This window comes from Poecilia reticulata, chromosome 10 (assembly GCF_904066995.2).
Source record: "Poecilia reticulata chromosome 10, P_reticulata-male-v2, whole genome shotgun sequence".
NCBI lineage: Eukaryota > Metazoa > Chordata > Actinopteri > Cyprinodontiformes > Poeciliidae > Poecilia > Poecilia reticulata.
The window spans coordinates 24,646,926-24,671,138 of record NC_088839.1 but is presented as its reverse complement, the minus strand read 5'-3'; the positions used below and the strand labels follow the sequence as shown (position 1 = coordinate 24,671,138).

General features: G+C 36.9%; 1 protein-coding gene across 4 annotated transcripts; it reads left to right on the top strand.

Moving 5' to 3' along the window:
* The first annotated feature begins 1,171 nt into the window (after positions 1–1,171).
* On the top strand, positions 1,172–23,596 carry septin6 (septin 6). 4 transcript variants are annotated; one of them, XM_017307164.2, is made up of 11 exons: positions 1,172–1,317; positions 3,863–3,977; positions 6,652–6,847; positions 8,652–8,838; positions 10,602–10,763; positions 12,084–12,180; positions 14,124–14,292; positions 14,372–14,504; positions 14,591–14,781; positions 16,129–16,168; positions 18,856–19,736. In XM_017307164.2, the coding sequence occupies exons 1-10, from the start codon at positions 1,288–1,290 to the stop codon at positions 16,130–16,132; spliced, it is 1,284 nt and encodes a 427-aa protein (XP_017162653.1). In that variant the 5' UTR covers positions 1,172–1,287; the 3' UTR covers positions 16,133–16,168; positions 18,856–19,736. The 4 variants fall into 4 exon arrangements, with proteins under 4 accessions (XP_017162653.1, XP_017162651.1, XP_008418833.2 ...); XM_017307162.2 differs by lacking the exons at positions 16,129–16,168; positions 18,856–19,736 and adding an exon at positions 22,513–23,596; XM_008420611.3 differs by lacking the exons at positions 16,129–16,168; positions 18,856–19,736 and adding an exon at positions 21,220–21,756.
* The last annotated feature ends 617 nt before the right edge of the window (positions 23,597–24,213 follow it).

Below are 24,213 nucleotides of genomic sequence, written 5' to 3'. Positions count from 1 at the left end.
ATCTCAGACACGTGACTAAAAAGGCGTTTCTATGGTTTCTATGATCAGTTAGCTCACCGAGCTAAAACTGTATGGCCAGAGATTTGATTTGTAGTTGTTTGTGATTTGTGGCAACTAGTGTCAGTCCCAGTTACGCTGAACAGGAGTACGATATGTGCATCTATGAACATGTTCTTCATGTTCTGTGGAATCATATGGAATTATATTTTAACAGCTTTCTCGAAATAGGGCTACTTGTTGTTGCTAATTTCCGTTTGAAACGTTTTTTTTTCAATTAACTTTATTGCAAATAGACAAATCTTACAATAATACAGAATTCTTATGCAAATATTTTGAGTGACTAGCAGCAGTCAAAAAATGGGAAAAAGAGAGAGAGGAAAGTAGTGCAAAAGCCATATAACACAATAAGTGAGCAATAGCATTAGAAAAAATATAAAGCCTATTTAATGAAATAGGTCTCTTAATTTACCATCTGAGTACGTAAGATAATAAGATGATCATAATACATTATTGATCCCCTAAGGGGTGAAAATTTTGTTTATCCCAGCATAGTACACAATAAAAAAAATAAACAAATAAATAAGAATAAACATAAACAAATAATAGATATGTATAAGATATATGTTATATTTTATACAGAAGATACATATGTATAAAATGTCAAAAATTGAATGGGATATACTATTATAGAGAAAAGCAGCATTCTTTGTCCAAGCTTTTTCAAAGAGCTGAGGAAAAGCGACATTTTTTTTGGAAAATATATAGAAGCAATTTTTTAAAATTACATTTGTGTAACTTGCACTTTTAATATTTGGCAATAAGGATCAGGTTATTAATCGTGAATTCCAATTTTATATCCACGATGTTATGTTTGTATATTTATATTATGACTCAACATCTAATTATGAAGATCCTCCCAAAATGAAAAGAATAACGTTGCATTGTTTCTACATCAGATTTTCCGTTTGAACGTTCACTGCCCTTCTTTACCATCAGCCGCAACCATCTTGCGTGGGGGGCGTCGACGGTGAGGGAGGAATTCACTGACTTTCGCTCTTTAATTCCGTTTTCTAGAAAATATTCATCCAAAAAACAAATTCATAATTCTTAAAAACTATATAAATAAGGATAGTATTGTCTGTATTTTTATTTTACATCGAGCGTAAACCGGCTGAAATAAATGGTACGTTCCGAGCAGGCCAGCTTTGAGTATAACGTAAACGGCGCAGCTTCCTTTGCTAACCTCAGAGCGGCGGAGGGTTTGTTCTCCAGCTAACAGCACTCACCATGGCGTCCACTGAGATAGCAAGGCAAGCTGTAAGTTTCCCGTTTACACAGAGTTAATCTCATTATGCACGCGTTACACATCCGAGTCGCAAGAAAACTATATATTGATGTAGCTTTTTGTTACAGAGGGGGAGAATTATGAGAATCAGTGGAAGGGTTATCCTGCTAACAGCCGTTTTCGTGCTCCATTCCATCAAAAAAAAATCTATAGTAGCAAGCTAAAGACGGTTTTAGTAATAATTATACAGATTTTAAAAATTAGATTGTGCACTAAAAACGATTTGATTAAGCAATTTTCAGTAAAGACCCGACGTCCATCTGTTGAAATGTTTCTGTTTGACCCATTTTGATTTCACGCGAGGCTACCTTTAGCATAATTATTCCGAAACAAAATGTCGACTTGTAAAATACTGTCGAAAAATGTAACGTAGTCGGCTCTGCACCGTTAAAAACCCACACAGAACAGTAGGTAGGCCATTCATTCTCAACGCCCCCATTTAAGCACAGCTTCGGTTCTCATTTCCGTTATGTTCAAGTCCCGTTAACTTTCACACGGCGGCGTCTTTAACTAGTATTTTAAAAAAAAGGAAAAAAGCGTGCTACGTACAGTATAAAAAGCTTGCATTTTCAAAATGTTCACTTGTTTCTTTTTTTTTTTTTTTCGTGGAAAAGGAAGCCACTTAACCCAGAGGGATTGCTTAGAATAGCAGAGGCTGTGCAGTTTGATTTCCCTTTGTGGCCCAAATGAATGAAACCGGCTGTGTGCTACTTGGCTGTGAGTGTCATGAAAAGCAAGGATGATGATTTCAGGAATGCTGCAGAAATATAGAGGCTATTTGTCTCGTTACCATCAGTTTCCCAAACAGTCTCCCAGCTGTTTAAACCCAGTCATCCAAACAATCCGCAACTGTTCAGTACCATCAGATTGGACAGTTATTTTAAATTTACCCTGAGAGTGTGTTTTCTTTCAAAGCCTTTGCCAAATTGGACAACAGCACTGTGTTATGTTAAGCCACATAATGGCCGGTTTGTCTGAGGTTTAGCTGCTGGAGAGATTTAGCTTTTTTGGCATCTTTTGCAAATTCTTTGCTTCCCAACAGCTCATAACATAAACATAGCCGGCAGGAAAAACGAATCGGAACAATCAAATACTTACTGACAACCACACACAGTTTAAAAAGTTGCATTTTGAACATTATTTTTATCATGTCTTGTACGTTTTGTCATGTTGCAACCACAAAAATGAATGTTGGGATTTTATGTGATAGGTCAAGCCAGAGTACAACAAAATGATAAAGCTGAAGGAAAAGGATACTTGGTGTTACAAATATAAATCTGAAAGGTGTGGCATGTGTGTGTTCAGACGCTCTGAATTATTGCAATCTCAGCTGCTTTTGGGTTATGCCAAATTTGGAGGCTGAATATTTTTCCCTGTTGTCAATAGAGGGAATATTTGAACATTTAAAGTCTTACCACATATTTTACACTTGATTTAAGACAAAAAAAGAACAAACTTTCAGGCTGCCACTACCGTGTTTTAACCTCTAAGACAGGGGTGTCCAAACTGAGGCGTGCGGGCCTTTAATGGCTCTTGGCGTGATTTTGTGCAGCACCGTTCTAATTGTAATTGGGGTAAAATTACTACGAACATAATTTTCCTGCAATAGAAAATGTTAAGTTTTTTTTTTTTTTTTTTTACAGCTAAGCATTAACAAAAGGCAGAGTCACGCTTATTCAGATCCTTTTCCTGAAAAGGCAACTTTGATACATCCATATCAGCTGTTTTTTTTTTTCTTTTTGAAACTTGGCTAACTATAACAAGCGTTATAAAAAAAGTAAGTCAAATCCTGTTCTTATTGCTGAAAATCAATTTGTTTAATCAAACCTAAAATAAATTGAAAAGTAGATGCCTTTCTTTTAATACATTAAATGTGCAAAATCCTTTTTAAGTTTTAGATCTGCAATGAATATCATTTATTTAAAAAAATCTATATAAAATAAAAGAAAATCTAGCTACTTTATTTGCTTGAATTTCGAGGGGTTTTTTTTGGCCCGTGAATACTTTTGACTCGACCCATAAATTTTTTTTTACTCCCCTGCTCTAAGACCGTCATAAACAGCTGCTTTTATAATGACTCAAATTAACACATTAATACTCTGCTTAGTAATTACATTTGTTTGAAAGACAGTCAAAGTAGATTTTATGTTTCAGTATCTTAGTAAAGGACAGAAAACTGGGCAACTTTTTAATTCACTTCAGAACAAAAATCCTGATAAAATACATTCTGTCTTTATTAGCCGGTATTTTCTCCTCTTTTTGTTGTCTAAAAGAGGAGCCATTACCTCCCATATATGTACTTTGTGGTTTCGAACTGTCTCGATTTTGACGGAAGAGCGCTGCAGCTCCAAAAACAGGAAGTGAGTTAGACTGCACCTGAATTCAGTTTGGTTCTCTGTCAGTCGGATAAGATGGAGGACGAGGTAATGCGAGTTTCAGCTGCTGATGCAGCGACGAGCAGAGATAAGTGAGAGTTTTTGGAACTGCAGACACTAACCTGATTTCTTGTGCTTTTAGGGCGAAGGAGTCCGCGCTGTGCCTCTGGCCGGCCATGTTGGCTTTGACAGCATGCCTGACCAGCTGGTCAACAAGTCTGTCAACCGTGGTTTCTGCTTCAACATCCTCTGCGTTGGTGAGCGCAACAAACCTCTGCATGTTGTTTGTCTACCAGCTTTAATAACACCAGATATTAGTTTCACATGAGGAATCACACTTTACTGTCTATGCTCTCTGATGGGCTCTGCTTCAGTTACCATAGTGACGAAGGTACAAGAACAATTTAGCAAGCAGAAATGATTTTGGTCGCTCTAACTAAGCTAAAAGACAAAACGTTTGGTCTCGGTTAACTTCACACAGTGAGGAAAAACACATTTAGTGTGTGTAAATATCTGGTTTCATCTGGATGTAGATGCATTACATTTCTTTTAGATAACTCAGTTATTAGTTTTTACTAAGCTTATTGGAGGCTATGCTTTGTGTTGGTTACTGGTTTATCTAATTATGTTGTTCCCTATGATTTGACACATTGGCATGACGGAGTGTAAACAATATGGCTTTCTTCTGGCCACAGTCAACCACATCAACATGCCTTCAAAGCATTTTCCTCTCACAAGTCCAGATGAAATGTCCTTGTTTTCTGCTATAATAAATCTGTATTTTGCATCCCCAAACTATTTATTCAAATATTTTAGACTGAAATATTATTATTCTACACTTTCTTTCTTCCGTTGTGTCATTTTGTATCCTAAATGGATTTGCTTCCTGAACGTACTCCCTCTCTCTCTCAGCCTCCTGCCATGTTCCCTGCTGATCATAACAATAGGGGAAATACATTAAGAGTCATTTTATGACTTTTACCACTTTCCATTGGTCTTTTTTCTCTACTAAAGATCCCATGTAGGTGGAGGGGTTAAAATACATCTAAACTCCTTTTTGTTTGTTTGTTTTTTGTAAATTTACCATTTGAAAGATGGCAAACAAATTCTCAAATCATTTCTGCCCGATATCCTTCTGTTTTATTCTAAAAGTGCAGCTTGCTGCAGATTGAGATTTAGATTTTGTCAGCCTAGAAAACTCATTCGGACTAGTTTAGTTTTAGCTATTGCTTTACAATGATGGGAGGGAGAACCAGAGGCTTTTCTCTGCAGAAATTCAGTTATAAACATTGACTTGCAAAAGTTTTCAAGTGATCTTATGGGTTAGATCAACATAAAGTGTTGTATAAATGTAGAGTGAAAAGAAAACGAGATTTTGTTTTTAAAATATTCTAGAAAAAAATCTGAGAAAATCTGTTATTCGCCTGTTCTGCCTACTTGAGTTCACATCTAGTTGGATCGCTGCAAGTTTTCGGGTTCTGTCTCCGGCTTCGTGGAGAATTAAATATTGTCCAATTCTTCTTTGTAGCTCAGGTTTCACTCAGTCAGTCAGAGAGAGAGTCTGTGAACATCAAATTTCAAGGTGTGCCACAGATTTTCAGTTGAATTTAGGTCTGGACTTTGACTGGGACGTTCTTATACATTAATATGTTTTGAAACCACAACAATATAGCTGATCTGGCTCTACATCTACAGTCATTGTGATTTAAAGTGAATTTTTGACCGCTGTCTCAATCCTAATAAAAACAAAATTCAACAAAGTTTGGTAATTTTACAAAAGGTTCAAGGTGCCTGAATAATTTTGCAGGGCGGAATATTCTTGAAAAATAATCAGAACAGAAGTTTTTCTTATTTCTGCAGACAAAGGTAAAATATCAATAAGTGCAATTCTCATAGTTATGTTTTTTCAGCAGAGTTTTTTATCTGTTGCCTTTCATTCACCTCAAACTTGATGCATTATTATATGTTTAAAAATTGTCAGTGTATAGACTTGGATTGATTTGTCCATCTGTTGAGTTTTGATGGGAATCATGTGATATCCAGTGATCTTTTCTATATAATTGGCACAGACTGTGGGTCAAGTTGGGAAGAATAAAAATAGATTTTCTGACTGAGGAAGCTCCACATCTGAGTCATTTGACGGTCTGAACCAGAAAGCAGGCAGAATGCATGACTTCTGTAAGCATGAAAATGAGGGTAAAAACTCCTCCAGGCTGCCATTAAATCTGCACACCTGATTTATTCCTCATTTCTGCTTTGGATTCAATCAAGTCGTCTAAGGAGCTTAAAATAAAGCTGATTAAAAAGCCACCTGTCTTTGACTTAGACATTTATGTTTTTAAAGTGAATGAGGACAGTGTGATGATGATTTTGTACATTTAAATGTTTTAATTTCTTTGATTTAAAGTAGGCGTGTTCAAACTTTTTGATACGTAGCGCAGAATTGTCTTCCAGGTCAAAAAGATGTTGTTTTTTTCCATAAAAAGTTATATTGCGAGTTACTTGTTTCCCCCAATTTGATAATGTAATAGTTTTAATTAAAGAAATGAAGTATCCAGATGTTTTTTAAGTGTTGGAAAGAGATAGTAGTGCCAAAACGTAAGAAGGGTTTTGCTAATTTGTTCTGTTAAATGAAAAAACATGGCAAATAAAAAGATTTATGTCGCTCTGATTCTGGAACTGGATAGATGTCTCTGCTAAAAAGTGAAAGTGGTTATTTAAAGATTAATACTTTATATTTTAAGAAGATTAAAACTAATCTGTAATCTTTCTGCTCCAATTAAAAATAAAAAACATAAATCCTTTAGGCTGTATTTGTATTACTCTTAAATTGGAGTCAGGGGGCCGCACAAAATCAGTCCAGGGCCCACAAATGGCCCCCGCGCCACACTTTGGACTCCCCTAATGTAACGTTGTGTTTCTGTTTTCCAGGTGAGACGGGTCTGGGTAAGTCCACTCTCATGGACACGCTGTTCAACACCAAGTTTGAGGGCGAGCCCACCCAGCACAACCAGCCGGGCGTCACGCTGAAGTCCAACACCTACGAGCTGCAGGAGAGCAACGTGCGCCTCAAGCTGACCGTCGTCAACACGGTGGGCTTCGGAGACCAGATCAACAAGGAGGACAGGTAACGAGCCTCACCACGGTCATGATTATTCCTGACAGAAAATACAACCAGAGGCGAGGTTTCCCCCAAAGCAGCCCGGTGGTTGGGGCGCTCAGCAGGGATTCGTCCAGCGGCTCGTCGTGTTTTTGAGATAAAAAATGTTTAAAGTTGACAGGAAATTTGAAAATATCACTTGATAATTATGTATTATTGGAAGATTAATATCTGAACACCAACTAGAAAGTCTTAAAAAAATGCAAACATTAAAAAAAAACTGAAATAAATTAGCAATGCTAAGCCTGGTGGGGGCACAAGTAAAGCTTGGTGGTCCGCCAGGCTTATAATACACTGAGCTCTAAGTTTTCAGGTTTGATGGTTTCAGATGGTTTTACAAAGAAAAATTAGATGTAGGTGGTTTCCAGGCTGCCATCACAAACGTATCGCATCCCAGGGCTCCGTTTTGTTCGCCTGGAATATTTTATTTCCAAACATTCACGGCTAATAGAGGCTCACATTTCACCCGCAGGGAGGGACGATATCATGTGACGCTAAATTTGTAGTTTCATCCCATCTTTGCTGTGTTCAAGAAGAAACGGCCTGCAGCGCGTTAAACAAGAACAAACCCAGTTGGAGTCATGTGACCTTTGACCTGCTGCAGGCCAGGCGAGATTTCTTTAGTACGACCGCGTAGTGCCGTAGCTGGTTAATGTTCCCTCATCTGCTTGTTTTCATGCAACATGTAAAGACGGGGTTAGAAATTAAATTTTTCTGTCAATTTTAGGAAGTTTATTTTAATTCTAGTAGATTTAAAACTTTATAAACTTAGTCAGGATTAGTTAATTTGGTTGAAATTTACTGAATGAATGTTGGAGAGTTACTGGAAATGATCAGTAATAACTGGGTCACTATGAGAAAATACCATAGTTTTATAACATTAACACAAAAATTACACTGCAGAATCACCAAATCTTACCAAGTACTTTTGACCTGGTTTATAGTGAAAATATCTTGATACATTTGAAATAAAACTAAATTAAAAGCAGCTTTTCAGCAAAATACAGGTGTTATTAAATGCTTGGTATTCAAACTGCAGTTTCATTATGAAGTTTAAAATAACGTTTAATTTATAAAGCCTAAAAAACGTTATTTTTTATTTTATCTTTGAATATTTATTGTTTCCTAAAGCCAATGATTGATCTGTGTAACTGAAGCAAAGGTTGGTTTTTATTTTATACGTTAATAAAATTGGGGGATTTTTTGTTTTGTTTTCTGAACTGTCATAAATGTATTTGAGAGACATTTCAAACGTTTTCTGTAGAATATTATCACATAATTTTCACTGAATATTATCATGCATTTTTGTTCAAGCTGCGTCTTTAAAGCGACGTTCAAAATAGCAAATAAAATTCACATTAAAAAAATACAAACAATTTATGTAGTTAAAAGAAATTATAATTATTACTTCGCATAAACACCCTTGAAGGCTTTAAAGCAGGGGTCAATTTGGCAACATTAATACTCTAACATCTAATACTTTATTAATACTTACTAATACGGTAATAAATTATATAGTAGTGAATTTAAATAGTGAATTTATTGCTTTATCACCAAAATGTGTTCAAGCACTTTAATAATTTTCAATGAAAGTGGTTTTGGGGTGTCAGTTAAAGGGTTAATCTGCTGTCAAAGCTGTTTGTAGTTGAAGTTGTTTGTTGGAGCGACTCGGACCTGCTGGGTTCAACGGAGCGGGCCGCCTGCTGATAACCAGCTTTCTTAACAAAAGGAGGAAATGCTGAACGGCTTCCCCATCCTTCTCATTGTGCAGCTACAAATCCATTGTGGAGTTCATCGATACCCAGTTCGAAGCGTACCTCCAGGAGGAGCTGAAGATCAAGCGCACGCTGCACAGCTACCACGACACCCGCATCCACGCTTGCTTGTACTTTATCGCTCCGACGGGACACTCGCTGAAATCCCTGGACCTGGTGACGATGAAGAAGCTCGACAGCAAGGTGAGCTCTGACAGCGACACATCAGTCACTGTAGCACAGAGCATGTCTGGTGTTTGTGTGACCCAGAGCAGCGTTTCCTCCTCCTCCTCCTCCTGCTCTGAGATATTCATCCTGGGGGGTGTTACATGATGGAACGACCTGTTTTTGTTCCCATGACCCAGAGCGCTCATCGCTCTTAGCTGCAAGCGGCTCACATGTCGTTCAAAAGGCAGAAAAATGTTGCGTGGGAGGAAGATTCTGGTTTTGCAACAGAAAACAGACCCTGCCTGATCGTCTCCTGCCGTCCTGCAGGATCTGTTTGCACAACTAACAAAGATTAAAGATCAAAACTCAATGTTTTCTATTTTTATTTGGTTGTGAAGCTAGCATGCACAAGCTACACATTAAGGCCCGTTTCCTGGTTTCATAGAACTGCACTGACTTTGATGGCTTTTCAGCAGATTCAGGTTTATTTTTAAGTAGGAAAAGTATTTTTAATTATTCATATTGGGAACAAAGGAGGCGTCCAAACTAGAAACTAAGTGAAGCTGCAGCTAATGATTATTTTAGTCATTGATTATTCTGACGATTAATCAAATAACAAAAATTCAGCTGCATTTTTATTTAACCACTAAAGTTTATTTTATACAATGTTAAAAATACATTAATAAAAGATGCAATTAAACAAGTGAGTTACATTTTTAAATAAGACAATAAACATTTTATTGCCTATAGAACCGCAGTTGAGCGTTTCTTTAGAGAAGGAAGAATCTGCAGCTTAAACAATGAGAAAAGCTCAGACCTTTATGTTTAATTTAACATCATTACAGTGTATTTTTCAATTAACCGATTAATAAATGGATCAAAAATAAAATGTTTGGCGTTGACATTTTAACAAACTGGCTTCAGCATTTCTTATTGCACTGTTATTGTTACAAACTGTAACAAACCTTATCTTAACTCTGAGATTTCCAGAACGCCGCCAGTGTTTTTAGATCCAGAATGACAGACGCAGGTTAAAGGTCAAGATGATAAAACAGGACATTTGAAGCTGCTGTGTTACATCTAGAGCTTCTGTTAGCTGAAGTTGGCGCAAAGTCGTTTCACTTCTTTGCTAATTTGCTAAATCTTTTTTTCCTTATCCAAAATATTCAGGCTGGAAACGTCCAATAGTCTCTCTGCCGTAGCGACCGGCAGGATCATCCTCTGAAGGAAACATGGTCTTCTTTTAAACTTTGTGCTTCCTCTGGTTTCTTTCTGATCATCTCATTGGTTCTGAACATGGCTGACTTTGAGTCTAATACATCAACTTCCACACTGAAGAGCGGGAGTGCTCCACTAAATCAGCCCTGGTTCCTGTCAGAAGTTAATAGTTTTAGCTGCAGATGCATTTCTTTGCTGCTCAAGTCTTTACTAAAGGAATGCTTTTTAGGTAATGTTTATTTTCATACTAAGAAAATAAATAAATTGGTTCTTTTGCAATTTTATGTATTTTGAATATTGTATAAAAAAAGGCCTAAATGAAAAACCAGATGAATATGCCAATTTATTTGCCTGATTAACTGATAGAAAAATCAATTACTAAACTAATGTTCACATGTTTCCCTCAGAGATGGTGATTTGTTAACATTTTTGTAAACTGGGCTGATTTTTAACGCGTTTGTTCGTTTGTGAGCCTTTATCTAAATTTGGACTCCAGAATCAGCAGAAGCCCGTTTGATGAGCGCCTTCAGACGGTCTAAATTTAGCCAACTAAAGCTTCTTCTCTTCTTCCTCACCTGCAGGTCAACATCATCCCCATCGTTGCCAAATCGGACGCCATCTCCAAGAGCGAACTGGCCAAGTTCAAGATCAAAATCACCAGCGAACTGGTCAGCAACGGCGTCCAGATCTACCAGTTCCCCACCGACGACGAGTCCGTGGCAGAAATCAACTCCACCATGAACGTAAGGCCCACATTTCCTCCTCACTTCATACATTTTAACTTATAATTTATTGATTAAAAAGTCGATGGAGATGATTAAAATAAGAATCACCTTCTACTGATGAGTGAAACTATCCGATTTAAGTTAAGGAGGAGATTTGTTTTTCCTCCAAGATGAAAAAGAAAAATGTTATAAGATCTGAACCAAATAGAATGTAACACTTAATTGATCCCTAAGGAGAAATTCACTGAATTCAAAGTGTTAATTAAATATGAATATTACAATAAGTGGCATAATAAAATGTATTTAAATATAAAATAAATAAAATACTATCAAGAATGCACATAAAAATAAAGCTCTGTAAAAAAATAAAAGACCATTTAAAATGATCAGTTTCTCTGATTTTAGTTATAAGTCTGAGTAAAATGAACATTGTTTTTTTTTTCTTATGTAAACTACTGACAACGTGTCTCTGAAAGTCCAAGCAAAAATTTAGTATTTATTTGCAGAAAATGAGAAATGGTCAAAATAATGAAAAGGATGCAGAGCTTTCAGACCTCAAATAACGCTAAGAAAACAAGTTCATATTAATTTAGAGACAACGATACTAATGTTTTAACTCAGGAAGAAATCAGAAATGAATATTTGGTGGAAAAACCAGGAGGTTTTAATGAGGTTCAGTGCAGTGGGCTGTATATTAATCTGTATATTAATCTGCAAATAAGTCCAGAGAAAACTTAGATTTACAGACACTCATAGTTGGGCATCATTTATTTATCTACTTATCTCCATTTTTGTTCTAGAAACATGATGACAAATAAAATAATCTTGTTTTATGTGATTCTGCCCTTTTTCGTTTGTATTCTTTGAGGTTCAGTTTGGCTCAGTTCTGATCATTTTTATTTTTGTTCTCCACTAAAATAAGTCGTATTTTATGAAAGTCCCAGAAAGGCAGTTTTGACTCCTGGACTTTCTGCTTTTCTACTTGAAGCTGTAATTAATGAATGTGATGGAAATCTGTCTTTCTGAACAAACAAGTATAACTTGAAAAAGTGTTAAAATATGTTATGAGTGAGGACAGGCATTGTGTTTGTTTTCTGCTCACATGGTCTGGACTGGAGGCCGTCACATGTAGGGAGAAATGTTTGGAAAGCAGCACAATCAGTCGATTCACGCTGCAGGAAGTCTGCCGCGTGGGAGCAGCTCTGCTAGCTGTTCATTAACCCCGATCTGGACTCGACATTCCTGCAGTGTTTGCTTTGCTGCTGAACCGTTGAAGCTAGCGTAGCCACCTGCGCCTGCAGGTGTAGCGGTACGCTAACAGCGCTGTCTTTGCTGCAGAGCCATCTGCCGTTTGCCGTGGTGGGGAGCACGGAGGAGGTGAAGATCGGGAACAAGATGGTGAAGGCCCGGCAGTATCCCTGGGGGACGGTGCAGGGTAAGCCCGTCTCACCTCCAGCACAGGAAGTGACAGCGTGCGCTCTCCGTCTGCAGAGCTACTGAAGCCACTTCCTGTTTCCCCTCAGCTCTCACAGTTGAACTCGCTGTGTGACCTCATTCCCTCCAGTTTCCTCTCCATCAATGCAGCACCTCTGTGCGCTTACATTTTGTATGCCACTAATGGCTTTATATTGATTTTAGATTGATTTCTTGACCGATCTATGATAAAGGGTTTGTAATGTTTTCAGCATCAGAACTTTTCGCTCACAGGGTTAACAGAGCAATGCTCAAGGCATACGTCGACTCATACTCTACAGCCAGTTTTCATGACGCTATTTATGAAAAGTTTAGTTTTTATTGCAGTATTTGACTTTTTTGGAGAAAAGTTGTTAAGGATCAGAGTTCCTGTACAGTCTGAAAAAGTCTGGAGAATTAAATATAACATGAAATTTAAATATAACATGAAAAAATATTTGGATTTCCAGATGTTATTACTTTTCCAATTCTGTCGAAGTTTTCTGCATCCATCCATGTATTGTTTGGTTTTCCATCCAACCTATGCAATCCGTCTTCATTGCAGTGTTTATATTTGAATATTGACTTCAGTAAAATTATTTGTCTGCGCCAAACTATTGTAGCTATTGTTAAAATGGTTCGCCTAAAAGTGACTGAGAACTTTCGTAATTTAATACTAGAAAAAAGAAGAAAATTGACATAAAAATCTAAACAGACCCCTGAAGTCTGACAAAAACTAACTTTCAGCAGAATCTTAATTGAAGCAAAACTTTTATTCCCAGTTCAGCATCGGGTGATTGTAGATTTTCCAGGTGAACTAAGTTCACACAGCGGGTAAATGCGACCCAAATCTGTTGTTTTCTTGTCCATATCCGACTTTTTCTTTTAAGTCTGAACACTGCAATTCCAACGTTTTCACCCAAAAATCAATCAGATTTGTGTCTCTTTCATATGAGGTCCTAAACCAGATGATTATACTTTCGAAAGCCACTGCAGTCTGAACATTCGTATGTTTACGTCATTGGCTGCGTTTCGCAAATCGTTCATTAATTTAAAAAAGTAAGCAAGTTAAATACGGTAATCGGAGGTCTTAATGTTGTCGTGGCAGGACTATTTAATCTTGTATGTAGTTTTCAGACAGACATCTTAAATGTGACTCGAGGCGCTAACTAGCTGCTAATAGCTAGCTAGCTTTTTTTTTTTTGCATCCGTCATGATTTCGGCTGACTGGGCGATGTTCATCTCTACCTCCGACTCACTTGTTGTGACACAAACTCTAAACTTGGAAGTTTAGTGGATTTTAAGCAGAGTTGAAGCCAAAGCTGCTGCAGGTTTGTCTCGGTCCAAGAGGGAACAAATCCTGATCTCACGTCGGATCAGTTTGCTTCAGACTGTGTTCCTGCTCACATGCTGTCACATGGCGGCTGCAATAAAATAAACAGAGAGGCCACATGACGCAGTCACTTCTCTGCTTCGGACTGGAACTGTTTAGTTCTGTTTGGGCAGTCCAAGCTCAGCCTGTGTGTCTGTTCCTCAGGCCCGTCACGATGGCGTTTTGTCCCAGAAGGTATAAGGAATAATGCAAGAGCTCATTCTCAGAGATCAATAAACTTTAAATTCTGATTAACATTTCACACTGCAACTGGAAGATATTTTAAATATCTAAAACAAATAAATAAAACAACAAATTAATTATGAAGTCTCTGCAAATAAACTAAATAATTTAGTTGAGACCAAAGCATCAAACTGAAAACTTTTCTCACCCAGCTTTTGGTAGAAAGAGAAAAACGATAAACCATAAAAATAGAAATTGTTGATCTTGTTTTAATTTAACTTGTAGTTAATTGATTTATTTCTTATTCCTATTGATTCGTATTGATTTTAGATGCAGCCTGACGTGTTTTCTGTTTTATTTGTTCCCCTCAGTGGAAAACGAAAACCACTGTGATTTTGTGAAACTGCGAGAAATGCTGATCAGAGTGAACATGGAGGATCTGCGAGAACAGACCCACACGCGCCACTACGAGCTGTACCGCCGCTGCAAGCTGGAGGAAATGGGCTTCAAGGACACGGATCCCGACAGCAAACCCTTCAGGTAGCAGACTTACCTCCAGGTCTGTCGGTTTTCTTTCTCTCTGCTTTCTCCCGGTGTAACAGTTTTTCCCTCTGACCAGTCTGCAGGAGACGTACGAGGCGAAGCGGAACGAGTTCATGGGCGAGTTGCAGAAAAAGGAAGAAGAGATGAGGCAGATGTTTGTCCAGAGAGTTAAAGAGAAGGAGGCCGAGCTCAAGGAGGCAGAGAAGGAGGTAAAAATCAACTCAAACGCCTCGCTTTGTTTCTGCTCCTTTTTCTGATCCACACCGACTTCCTGTTTCTGCTCATCGCCGCGCAGCTGCACGAGAAGTTCGACCGCTTGAAGAAGCTCCATCAGGACGAGAAAAAGAAGCTGGAGGAGAAGAAGAAGACCCTGGACGATGAAGTCAACACGTTCAAACAGAAAAAGACTGCGGCAGAGCTCTTGCAGAACCAAGCTCAGCAGGCAGGGGGCTCCACCACACTCAAAAGGGACAAAGAGAGGAAAAAGTGAGTATCTGATTCTTTACCCACACACTAAAGATGCAGGAGGCCCAGCCTGCTCCTCAAGGATTATTTTTGTTTATCTGGCAAAGGTTTCTCACATTTTTATTTGTTTTCTGCCATGCTGCACCTTTAATTTATTAAGGTTATTATCTAACTTATTTAAATCATTAGTTTGTGTATTTGTTAAAGGCTTTTTCCATAAAATCGAGCATAGAAGCAGTGTGTGCATCCACATGTTTTCAATCTAATCTTTCAGGTTCAGATGCAGGCAGATTTACTGGCATCCATAGTAAAAAAAGAAAACATGCAAAAAGCCGTAAAATAATTAAATCTTTTATTGCAGTATCATAATTTCACTTGGAAAATTTTTGAAAAATCAAACTTTTAATTTGAGTTTATTTTATGTTAAGAAATAAAAACTCCTCTCCTATATTCATTGTTAGAAAACTTAGTCAATCCAAAAAGTAGAGAAAATATTAGCCTTTTCTGTTAATAATATTTCATATAAAATGATTTAGTGGTTAAATGAAAAATCTTCAAAATGTGCCAACATGTTTATCCATTTGTCAGAATAATTGATTGCTAAAATAATCGTTGCTGTGAAAACACAGGATGAAATGTGTGTATAATGACCTCCTGCCTGCTGGTACTTACTGAGAGGGCCTGTGATGCTGCGGGCCAGTTAAACATCACAACACTGTAAAATATTAGGACAATTTAAATAAAGATCCTGTTGATTTCTGCATGTTGGGTCTTTCACCGCTCCAAAACTTACGCCCAAATCAACCCAATGTTTCTGGACAAAACTTATTGACAAGTTTTGTCAATAAGTTTTGACAAAACTTGTCAAAACATTGATTTTATAAAAATCAATGATTTTTATACAACAATAAAAAATGTAAACATGATTTTTAAAGATTAAAGGTTTAATTTTTCTAAATATTTCAGTGTGAAATTGTTTTACTGCAGTAAAAATGAATTTATTTGAAGGTTTTCTTCGTATGTTTGATCTGCCATCAGATCGTTCTGTTCACTTTAAGGACCCAATCGGCTCACCGGGTGGCCGCCAATGTGCCTGTTTAGAAAAGGAAGGAAACACTTGCACTGAAAGTTCCCATAACTTCATTTCTCCCTGTTTATTTTTTATTTCCATCACAGCCAATTTCATTTTTTCATTTTAAAATAAATGCAGTTGAGTTCATCCACTTGATGCTCTAACGAAATAACGATCGCAGCTGTTTAACCCTCCAGCTGAAGTCGCAGGACGCAGTTAGTTGTCGCTGCTTGTTGTGCAGATTGTGTGTTTTGTGAGCGCATGTGTCACCTTCACTGCATCGTAATGTTTTCCAGTTAACTCCTCCCACACTCGCTGCATGAGGCACCTTTTCTGGTAAGACCCCCCCTTATCAAGTCAAATCAAAATAAAAATGTAAATTCAAAATGTGCATGAGCTGATCGATTTAAATGTGAAGTAGACTTCCATGCAGAAGTATTTACACCCAATCTTTAATGTTTTCTATTGGGATTTTATATAACAGACCAATACAAAGTAGCGTTTAATTAATAAGATGATTGAATATTTAACCTGTTTTTATTCATTATAAAAACCTGAAATATATGATGTCTTTTCATCAACATGGATGGAGTTAAATATACACATGCAGCTTAAAGCCAGTCGCAAAAAAATAATTAATTAGTTGCATGATGAATAAAATTTCATCCTGATATTTTTTGAAGAGACGACGTCATTTATTCTATTTGTGGATTTGGTTGTGCGTTGTTTTATTTTATTTTTTTGCTTTTGTTTGTTTTCTTTTGAATATTTAAGATATCTTCTAGGTCCAGTGTTAAGTGTTCTTTGCAAAATTAAAGTTTATTGGTATTTGAGAGGATGAACTTGCATTATTTTCAGTACATTATTTGAAAAAAGTCTAAAAACAACAACATTATGTATCACAATAATTACTGGGGCAATTTATTGTCCAGCAAAATGTATTATTGTGTCAGACCTACATGCAGCCGAATGGCTTAAATCAAAGCATATTTATGTGTTGGCATGGCCTAGTCAAAGCCCGAGCCTGTTATGTGTCATTTTGTGACACGTTCTGTTGGTGAGTCACATAAAATCCCAATAAAACACATCAGATTGTGGTTGTGAAGACATCGTATCTTATATTCCAAAGTATTATTCGACCATAAAAATCGAAGGTTTCTTCAACAATATGTGAGAATTTTTAAAGTGTAACAAATCATTAAGTTACAAATATTTACTGTTTTAGTTAAACTTCCATCTTTCCAAACTGATAAATTGGATTGGTTTTGGTTCTGCTGACTGAAATGTCTAAATGAACCAGTTTATTAGATCCCCAAACACTGGCCGCTCCCATCTTCCTCCCTCAGACCACAAAGCTTTCTTTTTATGCGGCTCTCTAAAGTCGGGCCTGGCCGTCGCACAAAGAACCATTCAGGGCCGAACTGAGACCCAGCGGGTCGTTCCAGAACAGCGAGGAACCTCAGCCCACCTCTCGGTCTGTGGAGATCAGTTGATCTTGCAGATATTTGGTGACTTGGCCTCTTGGCCTTGGCAGGATTCAAAAGCTAAACACACAGAGAGGAATTTATGGGTTTGATGGTGATCCACTGAGGAAAAATAAATTAGTTAGAAACATCTGTTGCTTAGTTGGGTGGAAACTTCTAAAAACAAAATGCTGTCAGACGAGAGAGACAACAAAACCCTCAAACTTGTTATGTTAAATTCACATTTTGCATGTTTTTATGTTTCCATTCCATTTATGCTTCTAAAAAAAAACAAAAAAAATACTCTGCTGCTTTTTTTTTGCAGTAAGTTAATATTTTTTGGTGTCTGGAAAACAAGCCATTTAAAAACAAATCACCAGGCACCGCCCGTTACCTAGCAACCTCAGCAAAGTTCCGCCCGTCACCTAGCAACCTCAGCAAAGTTCCGCCCGTCACCTAGCAACCTCAGTGAAGTTCTACCTGTCACCTAGCAACCCAAACTCAAATTCTCATGCTTGGTCAGCTGGTTTTACCTCTATATGTGCTCTACAATGGCTGCTGGAAAAGATAAGTGTTTTGTTGTTGACTTACCATCTAGAAATGAGTTGCTGCATTCTTGTTGGTTGTGCGGGGAGCTCTACTTCTGCTTTTCAAAGATGTATGGTTGTGTGATTGCGCATCTGTTTGCAGCTATTTGAATTGGGGGGGCGTGGCCAGCAGCAACTTGCTTAGATTTAAAGTGACAGAGACCCTAAGGCTGTGTTCACACTGCAGTCTGAAGTGACCCAACTCCAATCTTCTTTTTTTGTCTTAATGCAACCCGTGTCAGATTTTTTTTTATGACAGACTGAATAACACAGGCCGGATTTTTTTTTTATGCGACCCAGGCCACTTGGACATGTGGTTCTAAAACAGATACATATCCGATCTTTTCAAATCTGAACGGTCAGGTCGCATTCATCCGGCTTGAGCGTCACTGATACTCGACAAACAGTCACTATTCTGCATCCTGATGCGTGGAAGCAAAAAGAAAACAACCATCATGGCGGACTATAATGAGGATTCGGTTGTTAATGTGCTGGCTGCATTTAGGTAACAACTTTAAAATCGTAAGCTAAGCTCCACCATTAGCCTCCACGTTTACTTCCTCAAACACTGAGCACCACTTCTTCTCCTTCCTTATTAAACACTGAGCACGCTCTCTCTGTGCGACGCCCTTTAGACGCCCTCTGCTGCGCATGCGGGACACTTTCAGGTTGTTTGCAGTTCACACTGGAGATCATGTACAAGTCGTACATATTTGGCAAAACAAAATCTGATTTGTGTCACTTCAGGCTGCAGCAGCTCAATCTGAAAGGAGGCAGATCGTAGACTGAAACCTCATTATCTAAGAATAACAAATGAAACGCGTTTTGTTTCGGCCGCAGCCCGACCGTAACCCGAACCTGACGGGTCGCCTCTAGAAGCATGTTTTCTCCTGACTGCTGTCTAATGTCAATGTGCTGATTTTTATAACTGTTTGTACAAAAAGCATTAACAGCCCTTCTCTCTCGTTTCCAGCTAAGGACTCCTGTAGAAAAAATCCTCCCTTGTGGCAATCCTGCTGTGAATGAGCTTCCATCCCCATCATGTTTTCCAGTCCCCCTCCCTCACCTCCGCCTGCACCCAAATCCCATAACTCCACCCTCCTCCACATGTCCCCTCTCCTCTCTGCTGCTTTTGTGGAAGACGCTGGGCATTGCTATCAATTTGACATCACTGTTTTTGGTTTTGTTTTTATCTGAATGATGCTTGTTGGTTGTTTTTTTGTTTTTTTTTGCAAGTGATCATTCGGCTAAAGTCTCCCCTCTTTTTTATGTGGATTTACATTCCATATTTGTTTCATATTCAGCGATTCTTTGCATGATGTTAAAATATTAACATACATGACTACTGGTGTGATGGGCAGAAATGTGTTGAGGCTAAAGAAAACATGCATCCGGTTGAAGATTTTAAAGAAATTTAGCTGTTGTGTAACTTTTGCCAATAACAGAGGAAAAATGATGTGAAAAAAAATCCCATGAAATCTTTAATTTTTCTCCAATTATTGCCAATTTTTTTTATTCTGTTGACTTTAGCCTGATGCATGATTAGATGCGAGCCCGATATCTTTTGCCACTTCTCGCATACCTCATTCATTGTCATGTTTTAATTTGCATACTTGTATTAGCTTTCATATTTGCACTTTGTTTTACACTCAAATGTGATGTGATGTGTTTCGAAGTATATTTCAGTGTCATCAGTGCAATTGCAACTTTCTTTTCTTTTGTACTTTTTATATGTAGGCACATCTAAAGTCAAATAATCATGATGTCCGCTGAACTGCAGGGGCAAATGTTTGTATTAGTGCTACACATAAAATAACATTTTCTAAAGAAAATAAAGGCCAATTTTTCACCAAATGATGCAGCTGTGGCCATGATCATTGTGTTTGACAAACATACGAGTAAAGCAACAAACGCCTGCTTGGATTTTGTGATGGATTTTAAATGAAAATCAAACTGAGTTGAAGTTTTCTGGTGATATATTGTTTAAATTGGGAGGTTTTAATTTTTTAAGTGTTTTAATCAGAGTATCAGTCCTACACATTTGTTCAAAATCAAACCAATGTCCTCCATGACGCTCTGGAGCATTACTCATCTGTTTCAGGCTGTGGTGGATTTAATGTACGGAAGCCCATTGCTACCACTGACATGCCGAAAAAGTCATTACTATATGATACCATAACGTAATAGTTTATTTTAACTAAATATAAAATGTCTCCACTGAAGTAAAGAAGCAATACATTTCTATTCTACCTTTTCTGAGAATATTGAATATCTTTTTGAATATCTCAAAATATTTCAAAAATATTGCAAAATTCAGACACTTTCATAATTAGTTAGGGATGCACTGATCTGATCATTTGAACCAATATCGATGCCCAATATTAATATTTTTATGATCGATAACCGTTATTTACTGACACAATGTATATTATAAATTTCCCTACACAACATTATCACACCATTGACACTAGCTTTGTTTCCGTTGACCATATAATTACACAATTTAGCATTTTTGAAATACATTTGCTTAATGAGAATGCGCCAAAAAACTTTTTTTGCTAAAATGTTTTGGCACTAGGATGAGGTAGTTTTTCACCTCAACTAAAATTGGTTTATCTCTCAAAACTGCAATGGAAACACTTTTTTTTGCATCACATGATCAACAACCAGTTAGTTGCCACTGGCACAAACTGCAAAGAAGACAACAGGAAGTGCTAGAAGGAAGATGGTGTTGCATTTTTTAATGACTTATCTCGTGAACAAACTTATTCATGTGTGATTTTAGTTGCGTTTCATGTTTATCAATCTAGTCACTCAAGTTTATTTGCACAGCACACTTTAGCAGCACGGCAGTTCAAAGTGCTATGCATCATAAAAACACAAAGATATAAAGTCAAATATATATATGTACTTTTGTCAACATTAGTGGAATATTGACAAAGTTTTGCGTTCATTTGTACTGGAAACACAAATGACAACAAGACGGAAATAAACATTGATTGTTAATATCGGCCCAGTTTTACTTATTGGACCAGCACAGATATGGTAAAATTGACTAACATCTTGACTAACATCAGGCGATGTATTTTGCATCCTTAGATACGATCTTACATAAATGTATGGCTTCTTTATCTGAAAACATTGATGCAAAAATGACTTAATTATGTCATAGCTGCTTTTTGATAATGACTTATTGTCTCATGTTAAAGTTTTAGTTTTGGCAGTAATGGACTTCCATAGTTATGACCCAACAGCATGGTGAAATAATGGATAAAGAGGCGTTGCATTCATCCATCTTTCTGCTCACTGGTGTGTATGGTTTCACTTTCCTTTGCAGCAATCCGTGGCTCTGCACGGAGTAGCTCCTCTGCCCCCCAGCTTTGCTGAGGGACCAGCCTCTGGGGGGCGCTGTGAGCCTCAGGTGTCACCCGAGGCTTTTGCGGACCCCATCTGCTTCAGGGTTTCCGGTCGTTAGCTTTAAACATGGGTTGATGTGTGTCGCTTCTCCACTGCTTTGACCTGAAGTTCAGTTTTCTAACTCTTCGCTGTTTGACGCTGCTGTGACTAACGTTTGTCCCACTTTAGTTACGGAAGGTGTTCAATTCGCATTTTATAGTTGGATATTTTAAATCTGTAGCGCTAAAATCAGAATCTGCAGAACTTTTATATGTATATATGTGTACAGCTTTTACAGGCCTGGGGAAAGTATTGAGTCCTTTACAGGTTTTTGTTGGTTTTGCTTTAATCATTGACATCATTAAACACATTTTGATATGCAAAAAATAATAATAATTTGAATAAATACAAAAAGCAGGTTTTCTACTATTTTATGTATTACCAGTAAAAATATATATTTTATGATAGAATATTAGGGCCATTGGGGAAAAAAAAAAAGACTTTTTCCCTCCAGAATTTTAACATATTTCTCAGAATTCTGTTTTTCCCCAAAATTAAAACTTTAAAAAAAATTTTTTTTTACCTTAATCACAGAATTCAGTTTTTTTTCTAATCTCAGTTTTGAAAATGTTCTTAATTTTTAACTTTTTTTTACTTCAGTCACAGAATTCAGATTTTTTTTTTAAATCTCAGTTTTGACATTTTTCCTCACAATTCAGATTTTTTCTTCATCAAACCAGAATTCATACTGCAAAAACACAAAATATCACCAACTATTTCTGTCTAATTTCCAGTGCAAACATCTTAGTACTTGAAATAAGACAAAATAAGTAACTTTCCAGCAAACTATAGGAATGTAAATAATTTTTCAATATGGGTGAAAAAGTATTCCACTTATAATATGGGAAAACGTTCTTGTTTAGTAATCTAGCAGTGGAACTAAAACTTTTTCATCAATTTTAAAGAATTATTTACTCAAAACAAGCTCCTACTTCTTGCTGAAAAGTTACTTACAAGTTAGTTTTGTCTTATTTCAAATGTTCTGAGATATTTGCACTTGAAACTAGACAGAAATACTTAGTAATATGTTGTGTTTTTGCCGTGTAGGTAAGAAAAATGTGTTCAGATTTAAGTTATATTAAACTTTCTCTTGCTCAGGCTCACTTTGACTCTTCTTGCAGATGTTTGGCCCTCTGCTCTAACCGCCGGCTTTGTTTTCTCTTTGTCTCTTTAGCTTCTTTTAATCTGTCTTGGCCACCTGAAGAGGGGATTGCAGCTTCAGCAAGAACTAAGCACCCTTTACCTCTTCCTGCTTTTCATTTCTCGTTGTGTCAGCCTTTCTATTCTTCGCATCGCATCTTCCTTTTGTTTGATACGGCCTTATGTGGACTCGCATGGTATTTCTGACCACCTAGTGAAGCTCTAAAATCAGGGACAGATTAAAATCTGCTGTTATGTCTTAATGTACATAGAGAAACTCTTGTGGTTAGCAGAAGATTTCAGGAGGGGGTTCACACATTTTCAGGACTCACGGGTAAAATCATGATCTTTTTTATTTAAATTCAACATGACCTGCACTATGCACTCATTCAAAATGTAAAACGCATTAAATCAAATGACGAAATCTTGAATAAATGAGTAGAATTTTTTTTTTTTTTTTTTCAAAGTAAACAAAAAAAAAATAATCCTCTTGAAGATAAACTGGTCATAAAAACGCCAAAGCATTCACTGCGGTTCCCATGTTCAGGTATCTTCGTTAAATACCATGGAGGTCACATGCGAGGGGCTTTTACTACACGTCGTGCTTTAACATTAACTGGCCGCCTCCATATTTTGCATGCATCTTTTATTTAAGTTTCATAACTGCTGTGATTTTTCTGGTTTTTACTCCCTGAATATCTGAGCTCTGCCGTCTGTTCCCTTCATTGATGTTTTTCTTAAAAAGAAAATGATGGTGCGTTTAATCATTGTATATTTGCTCTGTCCCATGATTTCAGCTCCCACTTTGCCAAATGAGTTGAACAGATACCCAGATGAAGAGTATTAAAAATACTCGTGCATTTATATAATTTATAAGGATATATTTTGTGTATTGAAGTGGAGATTTGTTGTTTATTACCTATGATGTTTGGATGTGGTTCTTTGGAGTTTAAAAGTGACATTTTGGTGTCAGCAGTTGCCATACATGTTTTTTTTTTTTCCTAGTATCTGCCTTCACCTCTTGTTGTTAAAACCTCTATTACACTACAAATGATTCAGTATTCTGCTTTAGTTTGATTCCATTGATGTACATTTTGAATAAAAAAAAATGAATCCAGCATAGAAATGCTATTGTCTTTTATTTCCCAGGTTTTTGTTGGGTTTTGTCGGATGTTTCTGTTAAATAAATAAAAAAATATTTAAATACCTGGAAGAAATTGTATTTGAATTTGCAAAAAACACTTTAATATATATAAATTTTGAAAAAACAAAGTTTTGGCAACTAGAAGATAATTTATTGTTGACTTTAGTCTTAAACCTAGGGACGGACATTTATTGCATCATTTATGGTGACAAATTTGTGATTATGATAAGCATTTTGGTTTATAACTGCCACAATAAATTCCAGTTAATGACATCTAAACCCTTACAAAACTGTGCAGATTGTTAGTTTTACCATTTCTTCTACTGTTTTTTTAAGGAGAGTATCAATACGTGTCAAAAAATGTGAAAATATGATAGTGATTTTGTGCAGTTTCGTGATATAAATCACACTTCTTTATGCAAGTGGCGTCTTAAGAAAGTATATCGTAAATGTTTGTTTTTTAAGAGCAGTATTTGAGTTTTGCAGCTATAATTACTGTGTCATACGGTCATAAAGTAACCTTAAAAAGAAGCAAAAAATATTATCGTCACTTTTGCTGTTATCACAATATTTCCACAAAACATTTTAATA

What these genes read in the sequence shown, in the direction of transcription:
- septin6 (XM_008420611.3), top strand. Translation starts at nt 1,288, where the DNA reads ATGGCGTCCACTGAGATAGCAAGGCAAGCT. An exon ending in AAATCAACTCCACCATGAAC is followed by an intron (nt 10,764 to 12,083) that starts GTAAGGCCCACA and finishes TCTTTGCTGCAG; the next exon opens with AGCCATCTGCCGTTTGCCGT. An exon ending in TCAAGGAGGCAGAGAAGGAG is followed by an intron (nt 14,505 to 14,590) that starts GTAAAAATCAAC and finishes ATCGCCGCGCAG; the next exon opens with CTGCACGAGAAGTTCGACCG.